General features: G+C 43.7%; 1 protein-coding gene across 1 annotated transcript in view; it reads right to left on the bottom strand.

Moving 5' to 3' along the window:
• Nucleotides 1-8430: 8430 nt before the first annotated feature.
• Nucleotides 8431-11732, bottom strand: part of T265_11640 (hypothetical protein) — a gene marked incomplete at both ends in the record, with an annotated part of 38909 nt that continues 35607 nt past the window's right edge. The window contains one exon of the mRNA XM_009178348.1: nucleotides 8431-10644. Within this exon, the coding sequence (XP_009176612.1) occupies nucleotides 9700-10644 (945 nt within the window). The remainder of the gene's footprint in view (nucleotides 10645-11732) is intronic.

Here is an 11732-nt window from a genome sequence, read left to right as displayed (position 1 = left end):
ATAATTTCGTCAAATATCCAAGCTTAGGAAGTCTAGCTAAACCATGGTGGCGTGATATGTGCATGCCAGTCATCCACGTTGAATTAATAAACACCTGATATCTGGTCCGTTTTAGTATTGAGGTCAAATACGGTTCTGTAACACCAATTTCGTTTGACTTCGATGTTTCAGGACTGCGCGTGGGCAGCCAGACCACAAAGTAATGGCCAAAACCCCTCCAAATTGAGAAGTATCTCCTCCAAGGAAATTTCACTTGTGTTGAGATCAAAAATCAGGGAAAACATTCCAATTCACATCGCTACTCTATCTGGACGAAATAGGCAGTACCTGGTAGTCATTTGCACGAAAACAGCTCTGAATCGAACTCTGTTGGTCGAAGACCTTCAGTTGGTTGAAGTGGTTAGGACTCATAAGCAAGCTGCTACCCATCGTCTGTCAGCAACGTATCCGTGCATTATGAGGGTGATAACTTTATGTAAAAAAAACACCAAGCCGGATTGAATGTTTAATTAGGTCCACTACTTTGGTGATAATCCTGACTTCTAAATATACAACACAAAGACGGGTTATCAGACAATTTAATTTTTTTTCGTTTAGGCGAAAACGTGTGCGCTTTCTGAACCGCACGCCGTAGGTCACTAAGTCAAACACACTTGCCGCGCTTTCTCACAAGTAATACATTCGACTTGCCATTTAGGATCACTTCGACAAATATTTGACCGGCATACCCATCGTCAATACCCATAATTGCTGAACTTGGAACGTTTGCACGCAAAAACTGGACCCTTTAAATGCTTGTACATACTTCCCCTCATATCAAGAATCTAGTGAGTAACCAGAAATTCAAAACAAACATAACTGACCATTTTCATAGGGGAACTTGTACCTTCGGAACAATTCAATAGCTTCACACTGATGGGACTACGGTCTCCTAAGGAACAAGGATCATTTCCATAGAACGAACATACCACCCATTTACCAACACCTATGCCTGAATGTTCTAACTGTTCACTGGAATGCCCAAGACCATCAGCAAGACGAATCTATCTACGTCCGAACAACGCACGCTCCGGAGGCAGGAATGCTCATCGGCAAGAACCAGACACAGTTACCGTTATAGATTTCTCTAGCTTGAGAAAACCCCACTGCATTCACATACACCATTTTACTGCTTCGCGAATTTCATCCTCATGAACAATGCATCAGCACCGAGGCCCTTGCGGACAACACATAAGTCCACTCTAAGTGCCGCCATTCAGGAATGCTTGGCAAACAGACACTCTCGTTAGGTCCCTGGTGCATCGTGGCAGAAAACATAGGAGCGGACCATATTTTCAATTAACCAGTGTTACTTGAACCCTTCTAAACGCGCATCCAAAAATGACTATTGTATTTTTCCGGGGTTGGATCACGTTGGTGCTCAATACACGGATCATATGTTTCACATCATCACGAGTTATGATAAGAAGTAAACGGGGTAGAAATCCCGCCCTTACACAACTATCGTAGCATTAGCTCATCCACACAGACAGATAAAAAGTTTAAACGTATCGAAGGAAACTCCACTTGAAGAAATCCGGAAAAACTAGACCATACGCTGGACCCAAACCCATTTGGGTTCCCCATCGATCTTAACACTTGCTGACCCAAACTAATAAACCAAATATCTTGGCCTAATTTGACTGATTGGTTTACCTTTCACCTTGAATCTCGACCAACCTCGTAACCAGTTCACTTTGTCTGACGAAGCTTTTGTGCCAAAAGCGAAACTTTCCCCGGTAATAAATCTACTAACTGTTTCCAAAACTTCTCAGGTTGGATGGTGCCAGTAGAGACCTGGTTTAAAACACGATGTTTTCGAATCTGTGGTGAATGAATCACGGTGACATTCAATGTCACTCACGGGTAAGCAGTAAACGGACATCATGTGTCCACTCATAAGGATCTGATGAAATAAGTGGTGATTAGCATGTCACTATTCAAACAAGCAACTACGCCTTGTTGGGACATCTTTCGAAGTATCTCAAAACAAAGTTAGGACAAGCAAGCGGTCAGGATCTAGCAACTGCATCCGATTCTGGTTGTGTACAGATTTACGCAGACGGATGAAGTTCGGGTTCACTTAAATCGGCTTTCTTATAATCTTGTAGTTTGGGTGCAGGATCCGTTACTTTGACGTCACACATGCGTTCACACAAAGTACCGTAGATTCTAACCACGCACGGAAACTCGCGTGTAATTTGCTGTCCCCCTGAAACAAATGGTCCGATTAAAAACATCATCTCGTTTTCGTGAGAAAATGTTTTCTACGGCGGACAACACATAAGTCCACTCTAAGTGCCGCCATTCAGGAATGCTTGGCAAACCGACACTCTCGTTAGGTCCCTGGTGCATCGTGGCAGAAAACATAGGAGCGGACCATATTTTCAATTAACCAGTGTTACTTGAACCCTTCTAAACGCGCATCCAAAAATGACTATTGTATTTTTCCGGGGTTGGATCACGTTGGTGCTCAATACACGGATCATATGTTTCACATCATCACGAGTTATGATAAGAAGTAAACGGGGTAGAAATCCCTCCCTTACACAACTATCGTAGCATTAGCTCATCCACACAGACAGATAAAAAGTTTAAACGTATCGAAGGAAACTCCACTTGAAGAAATCCGGAAAAACTAGACCATACGCTGGACCCAAACCCATTTGGGTTCCCCATCGATCTTAACACTTGCTGACCCAAACTAATAAACCAAATATCTTGGCCTAATTTGACTGATTGGTTTACCTTTCACCTTGAATCTCGACCAACCTCGTAACCAGTTCACTTTGTCTGACGAAGCTTTTGTGCCAAAAGCGAAACTTTCCCCGGTAATAAATCTACTGTTTCCAAAACTTCTCAGGTTGGATGGTGCCAGTAGAGACCTGGTTTAAAACACGATGTTTTCGAATCTGTGGTGAATGAATCACGGTGACATTCAATGTCACTCACGGGTAAGCAGTAAACGGACATCATGTGTCCACTCATAAGGATCTGATGAAATAAGTGGTGATTAGCATGTCACTATTCAAACAAGCAACTACGCCTTGTTGGGACATCTTTCGAAGTATCTCAAAACAAAGTTAGGACAAGCAAGCGGTCAGGATCTAGCAACTGCATCCGATTCTGGTTGTGTACAGATTTACGCAGACGGATGAAGTTCGGGTTCACTTAAATCGGCTTTCTTATAATCTTGTAGTTTGGGTGCAGGATCCGTTACTTTGACGTCACACATGCGTTCACACAAAGTACCGTAGATTCTAACCACGCACGGAAACTCGCGTGTAATTTGCTGTCCCCCTGAAACAAATGGTCCGATTAAAAACATCATCTCGTTTTCGTGAGAAAATGTTTTCTACGGACCCTGTTATTATGAATCAAAATGGATGTCATCAAAATAACCGTAAATAGTCCACAAATAGCTGAGTTGTTATTGTTAGACGAACGCACTGATGGGAAACGGGGGTGGATCAACATATGTTCATAACGCAAAAGTATTAGCTCAATGCACACGTGATTGTCCGCAAAATTCACGTGGACTGTCTAACTACAAGGACGTTCTTTACTCGTCTGCACAGAGTTACGAAAGTGTACCTGCTACTGCGTCTTGTTTGCTTGCTTCATTCAGACAACGTGGGCTGCTACACTAGTGCACCTCATTGTATGGCTGATTTCATGGTGGGAGAAGCGGAAGTTCCGGATCTGCGTAGGTTGTCATTTTTGGCCCGCTTTATTCGATGTTGAATCCGATTGCAATAAGCCTCATTACTTTTTTGCTCTTTGTTCGCTAGCCAAAACCAAAGATTGCCTCTTCGTTAAGCAGGACTGTTCAGGAGACGAGCTAGTGAATATGGTGATGGAATATAGACGTTAAATTACATTCCTCGAGCCTCATTCTGTTTTTTCGATTCTCTTGTGTAGGCTGAGGTAAACTGGAGATTTCTTCGATATAGTCCTTCCTTTGGATTACTTGGTAGCTATGAATGGAAAAATTGTGGCAGCTGAACGATTTACTATTTACTTATCGTCATGATAAAACTTTGGACGCCAGTGTTGCGAAACTAACCGTTTGCAGTTTTTGTGCTCAACAGCTCAACTACTTGTAACGTCTCCGGTCTACGCAAAATAATTCCGCAAATTCCGCTTTAATACTAGATTAGGGAGATTTAACAGAAAAGTAAGAGGGAATATAAAGGCTGTGACATATATTTGGACCTGGCCTGTATATCGTTCAACTGTAGCACCCTTTCGGTGCCTAAATGTCATGCCACCAGATAGAAGCACGAGAGATGGGCTACTGCCAGGTTGCCCAAACGTAGACCGGGGAAGTCGAGAGACAGAGGTCGGTTTCGAACCACTAACAATCCCATCAGTATATTCGCGCTCTTAGCATTGAGGCATCTCGTTCCCTAGCCTGTAGTGTGTTCGACCTGTCGTCCACAGAAACTGATCATGCCACAGAGTGGTCGTTTGCTTACTGGACGATATTATTATTTTTTGCTAAGCATATCACGTGCAGTGAAAACAAACTTTTCGTTGAATTTGATGTAGCTCCGCTCCATGTATTCCATTTGGAGCTTTGGCACTTACTTGGCCTTTTATGGACCTTCCAAGAAAAAAAGTTTCATTCGATGGGTGTCCCAAGTTCTATGCTTGCAGAGTAGACTGATGTGGAAGGACCACAAACGGTATGCAGAATACTGTATCGATGGTACCTGCAGCCCAAATCCTGCGGAACAAAGCATTAGGTTTAGTATCCCCATTATTGTCAACTGAACACAGTATAAAAAACTCAATAGCTTTAGCTATCACATGATTTGGTCGATTTCACTGATGCATCATCTGTTTCTTTTAGTAAATTCGGTTAGACGAGAAATCGCCCTTTTATGTGCATTCCACATGGTACATGTGTAAAAAATAGTCATTTGTGTACTACCCTGAATGTAATGTCCTAACTTTGTACAGCGGTTCTTTTATCTTTCGGTCACGTATTAGACCGAAATAAACCAAACTGACTAGAGACGAAAGCGGCAGGCATTATTGTGTTCAGCATTTCATCAAACCAGCCATCAACTCTGCTACTTTTGGGTTGGGTTTGAACCGTATGCTCCCTGTGCGGGTCAGCAAGACCCCACACGGAGGACGATCAGTCATTATCTAGTGTGAATGGTATCCGGTGTGAGATAGGCTGAGAACGACCGTTATACATTCATTTCACCAATTTTACATGGGGAAAGAAACGACAAAACATCAACTACTATGCGCTTATCTGTTCGTTTCGTACTTATCACATAGTTCACTCTGAACGACAATGTGCACTTCTAGGTTCGGTGCTCAATAGAGATTCCTCGTTCAGTCGAATAAATTTCGACGCAGTGAAAGTTAACACAAACGGGCGTTAAGCGAGTTATTCTGTTATTCACCCGTCTTTCGCAGCTGTAGCAGTTGTTCTTTGTATTGGTACTTTGTATATATGCGACATCGTCACTCTCATATTTTATCCCAAATAGAGCGAAGCAAGCACATCATGGTCGGGACACAAGTAAAATCAGCTATGTGGATTGTTCGAAGTGCTGCTAAACAGTATCGAACTCTTTGACACTCGGGTCAGGTAGAGATCAACAGTTATATACAGTGCTTATCGGTTATTCAGTATACGTGCCCTTCAATTACGGCACCATATCTCAATGGAAAATTACAAATTATCTTCAGGCTACGATCAATCAACAAGTGGCTTAATATGGTATCCATCCTATATCTTGACTAAGAGAATTGACCACTGCCATCAGCCGCTCGAGGCTGAAGGAAGGAAGCAGGAAGGAAGCACGAGAGCTGGGATATTGCCACGTTGCCCAAGCCGAGACAGGGGAAATCGAAAGGCAGCGGTCGGTTTCGAACCACGGACCTTCTGGTCAGTAAACTCACGGTCTAACCACTTGAGCCATCTCGCTCAAGGCTGAACAGTTAGGCGTTCAACCACTGGCCCGAAGATCGCTGGTTCGAAACTGAGTCTCATAAGGTGCCCAGTGACGATGATCCACAATAAGGATGAAACACATGTACAGTGCTTCTCGGCTTTTCAGCATGCATTAGCCTCACTGACAGGACAAAATCCCATTTGAAACGACTACATAGTTAAGACGAACGACATCCTGCACGACGACACTAAATCTAAGGGGACGAAAACTTGGGAGGATGGGGCACGTGCTCTAAAACCAGCATACAAAGCAATACAGCACTAGTGTCCATGCAAATCCTTCTCGGCGCAGTCACGCTGATACGCAACATCCTGGCTCTACGGTCTCCAAAAAGTGAATAAACCACCTTCGACTTCCTTAACTCCGCTTTATGGTGTTTTGATCAAATGGTACATCGGCTTTTGGAAACCAAACAAGGGAGGAATGTCAACACAGCCCGACAGTTCTGAGTTCCTCAACTAGATTAGTGATCTTAAGGTCATCATCTTCCATTGACATTGTTTCTCTATTTACTAACGTGTCTCACTGACAGGACAAAATCCCATTTGAAACGACTACATAGTTAAGGCGAACGACATCCTGCACGACGACACTAAATCTAAGGGGACGAAAACTTGGGAGGATGGGGCACGTGCTCTAAAACCAGCATACAAAGCAATACAGCACTAGTGTCCATGCAAATCCTTCTCGGCGCAGTCACGCTGATACGCAACATCCTGGCTCTACGGTCTCCAAAAAGTGAATAAACCACCTTCGACTTCCTTAACTCCGCTTTATGGTGTTTTGATCAAATGGTACATCGGCTTTTGGAAACCAAACAAGGGAGGAATGTCAACACAGCCCGACAGTTCTGAGTTCCTCAACTAGATTAGTGATCTTAAGGTCATCATCTTCCATTGACATTGTTTCTCTATTTACTAACGTGTCACTCACGGAAAGATGTTGACATCAGTATTCCATGGAACTAAATTACTGTGAACCAACAATGTTCATTTCATGTCCAGTGTTGAACTTTATCGGTAGAAAGGGGCCGCAGCGGGATCTTCTGTTGACGAATCTTATCATGAGCAAACTTGGAGCTGCGCAAGTCGATGGGCATATCTCTTTTGTAACCTCTATACCCGAGGTTGCCGTAAACGACTGTGTAAAGGGCCTTCTAGGAATCAAATTCCGGACCAACCGCCGTTAAGTTCACAAAATGATTTGCACAGATGCCAACTCTTCATTCATTCTTGTTCCTTTGAATGATTGCCTGGCAAAACAACCACGTATTTCTGCAGAGCTGACTATTGGAAACGTTTGCCAGGAACTACGTGTAGGCAAAATCATTTTCACTCACGCCGTCAGTAACAGTCTCTGCGGGTATGATTGAAAGTCCGCTGTTTGATCACATCTTCAGTACAGTACTGACGACACGTAGACATTCTAGTTTTTCAGATGCCATTAATTTGAAAAATGTGAAGAATGCACATCCAAAAATTCCACTATTCTCTTAGATGTTACCTCAGGAAATGCACTGGACAATACTCACAAAATCGGCATTCTAACCCTTTAAAAAGAAACTCGGCGCGCACCGTGTTCGGCCGAGTCAGAAGTATTTACAGCCCGGCCTTATCCATGGCGGGTGTTTAAGACACTGATTTTGAGCAGTCATCTAGATGCACACAAGAGGATAAATATTTTGAATGAAGTCAGTCTTAAAAGCACTAACTCACAAGTAATCTATCGTTCTCTCCAAACAAGACGGAGGAATCTCCGACGTGCGTCACGCTTTGCATCTAATCTTTCAAGCCCACTTGTTTACTCATTCACACGCACCTGCGGTGAGATCTAGATTGGGAAAATATATGAAAGCTTATGCGAAAGTAACTGGAAAGACTTACATTGTATTTCAAGTTGGGTGGATAATCCACCGACGGACGAACTGCGAAACAAAAACTTGCCTCACCGAATACGAAACATTCCATCCATTGGTCAAAGAGTTAAGCAAAAACAGCGTCCGCAATGCCAACCGGAGATCATTACCTTTTACTGAGGTCACGTTGGGCGGTCAATACCGAATCCGCTCCTGAAAAAGGAAGACCTTGGCGCAAACCCTAAAGTCTGCTTTGAAAATAGGCATCGGAACCGATTGTCGCACCGCATCAATGGCTCCGCTTGCTACATTCCTACCTATTGACGAAGTAAAATCCATGACAGTTAAGTTGAAGAGATGCCGACAGCATCCCTTCTTGCTACACACTTCAAATCATCAGTGAAGTGTTAATTTTCCATGGTTACAAATGCGGAAGTTGCGTTTGAAAAACGACGGCGGTGGGAATTAACAGTAGCACTCCGTTATGTTCGTTCCCGAAGCAGGCAGCATGCCCAATAAGGCACCATGGGCCCTGACAAAACGACCGTCGATAAGGGACAAATGTGCGCACATACATTTATACGCATGTATAGAAATGGTTCAAAACTATCGGCACCTCAACGTACTAAAGCGCTGCACATACATAATATGTAAGTATTCATTCCATGCAGACGGATCATCTGTGGAGTCAGAGGGTTCTAACATGAAAAATCATTGTGAAGCCATCCGCAACCGAAAAATGCATGAGACAAAAAGACATGCATAAAGAGATAGGGAAGGAAAAAGAGAGGTAGTTCCTACTCCAAAAAGTGAGAGAAATTAACGGACAGGTTTGTTGTCCCTGCCAGAATGAGTAAAAAACGCGTCTTGTTCCTATGTGTACTGTGCACATAGAAACGAAGTTGGTTAAAACGGAACCTGAGGCGCTGGAGAAAGGAATAACCGAAGACAAAACACCTGGAGGTAAACAAGTTGTGTGGGGTTCAGGTACCGAATACCAAAATGTTTTCTAATATGAAGGCAATATTGAAACCAACAACGAGATGGTGCGCAGTGAGATGCCAGAGAAATAAGTGCGTACATTGATCAGACTGGAGAGGAGAAGAGAGAAAAGGCAACCAATAACTAAATAACACACTGAAAACAAGAGAAATAATGGCAACAGTAAGGATGCTGTAACCGCGGTAGTAATGATAATAATAACTGCTGAACAGCAAAAGTGCTGCTTTCAATGTTCTGTAAAGAGCAACATGGTAGTCGTAATAGTTTCCAGGTCATCATCAACAAAGAATGGGAAATAATATCCATAGAAGAAACAGAGAAATAAATAGACGTCAATGGTGACTTTGATTCCATTCACAGCATTGCGAAATATGAGAGGTACAGTGGACGCACGATTAGGTAAACTGGTATATACACAGGTCTTGAAGGGGGTAAGAGAACTGGAAGAAAAGTATTCATGCAAAGGAAACAAAACTTAAGGGGACTGAGATGCGAATCGAAAGGTGCTACAAACAAGATAATGGCCAGGCGACAAATGCTGTGAACAGCTGTGGACCAACAAGGGAGAGACCGGTTCTGACAACAAAACGGAAGTAAAAAGAGAACAAAAATCAAGAGTACTTTGAATCGGGAGACGGTAATGGAACAAAATCAGCTGTTTCAAATAATTGCATATAGATGAAAACAAGGGTTTTGTGTATGGTCGATGATTAAAAAACAGAGTTGGTTGTGCGTTTTGCATTGTAAATGACCCTGATCAAAAGGCAGGGAACCGAATGGCAATTAGGACAACGTTGATGTTTGTATACCCGTTGAGATTTCCTTCTAACTGAAGAAACCGCCTGTCTTCTTCTGATTTCCTCTTCGTATCGATCTTATGGGTCGAGAAAGGGTTTTGCGAACCGAGGCCGAACGATCGGTTTTTGAGGAGCCCCACGGATGCGATTGTGCGCCCGTTCCAGACTGTTTGCTACTGGAAATATGGACATTTTCTTGTTCAATATCGCCACTTAGTTGTTCTAGAGCCATGGTCCGGGAGATGTCGATTTGCGTATACGCAACACAGCTGGAATCTGGAGGAGAACAACTGTGGAACCCATGGTCTACTGCAGCTCCTTCTCCGGACGAGGTGGCAGAGGAGGTCATCGAACGGCTAGTGAAAATGTCCCCAAAGGATGCGCTACCACCAGGAGCTAGAGGTGGGGTAATGGATTGTGAGGCAATACCACCTAGACCACTACTAGAGCTGAGAGAGTCTGTGTGTTCGGGTATAGAGGAACCACTGGGATCGGAAAGCGTGGTCGGATCTACGCGGCGCGATGAATCTGATGAGATAAAAGGTGCCGTGGATGTGATCACATCGACATAGTTCAACAGTGGCGCTTCGGAAATCGCTGAGGAGAGACTGTGACTATGTCGGCGACGGGATGCCTGTTTCGGACACATACCGCTCATGGAAGTGAACAAGTTGTCCGACTCAGTCTGTTCCGAACTACTTGTTGTCACAGGATACACAGCGGCGTAATTCCCTACCGTGTCTGAAGTAAGCGTGGCCGCATCGTTAGTGCAATCACTCCCAGTGCTGGTACTATTAGAGAATGCTATTGTGCTGCCTGTAGAAGAGGCGGTGGAAGTGAGTTCATCGAACCGAAGGGCATGGTGCTGTGCCTGATGCACTGAACTCACTGTAAGTTCAGTGTGAACATGAGAAGAACTGGCTGGACTTGGACGGAGATCAACCATTGCATAGTTCCGACTGGGATCGCGGACCTGTGAATAGAGAAAATATTAGAGCAGTTAGTGACAGTGTGAAAGCAGACGGTTGGTTGTGGGTGGAAATAACCAGAATGACGAGTTTCAGAATGGCTTAGTAAACAATCGGTAGTTTTTAATTGGACAACGTTTGGCTTTTAACACGAGTCCTGATGTGGTTCGACAGTTTCATGGTCACAGCTAACTGAGGTCAACTATGCTAGATACACGAGTTAACCCGTTAACAACACCGCCAACTTAACTAAGCTCATTCCACTTGCAACTTAAACCAGACATTTTCGCTAGTAAACAGGCAAGTCGGGACCGTACAGAGGAGTGAAATGCTGTATAGACGCCCAGTGCGAGATCAATAAAGCCTGCACTGATTAGGAAGATATTCTAAAATCTGTGTCCGGCGTCCAACCTGAAACATGACGTCCAATGTAAATCCATAGACCTTGATGGACACAAATAACGAACTCGCATACTGCTTGGACATAACACTGACCCTATCCTTTGGTTACTCGCCTGTTATTGTGGACCCGTAAAAAGCTATGTTGGTAAGCATAATGAATCTCATTCAAGTTGCAAGTTGTTCGAGAATCCGTCACATTTCGGATTCTGGCTTCTTCTGTGTAGGCTTGGGTAAGCTGACAGTATCTCGGCCCTCGTGCTTAACAATCGTTCCATTGATATTTGCAGTCACTATGGTTCGTTCGTTTAACGACAGCGAATGTCAGGTCGAGTCAGCCGGAAGAACACGGTGAAAATTAGGGAAACCGATATATAACATAGGCATTTGGGGACGGTCTTAACTCCAGTATATGACATGCAGAGTAGCCCAAAGTAAAGTAGCACAAAGCACAATTCGATATCTACATTAAAGCATTTGAAACCGTTTAGACGATCAGTACATGGAGCGAAAATATGCCGCCAATTGTTCCCGCGATTAAATGATACGGAAATTATCAAATGCAATGACGAAAGCGGTTCAAATATGGGACTGTCTCTCGCTCATACATCGATGGCTTTTAACGTCCGGAACGGCACAGACAATCCACAGGCATTATTGCATTAGCACTAGATTACGGAAAGAAGCATTCGGA

The sequence above is a fragment of the Opisthorchis viverrini genome (assembly GCF_000715545.1).
Source record: "Opisthorchis viverrini unplaced genomic scaffold opera_v5_537, whole genome shotgun sequence".
NCBI classification, from domain to species: Eukaryota; Metazoa; Platyhelminthes; class Trematoda; order Opisthorchiida; family Opisthorchiidae; genus Opisthorchis; species Opisthorchis viverrini.
The sequence above is the reverse complement of the archived record's forward strand: the minus strand, read 5'-3'. Positions and strand labels throughout refer to the sequence as shown.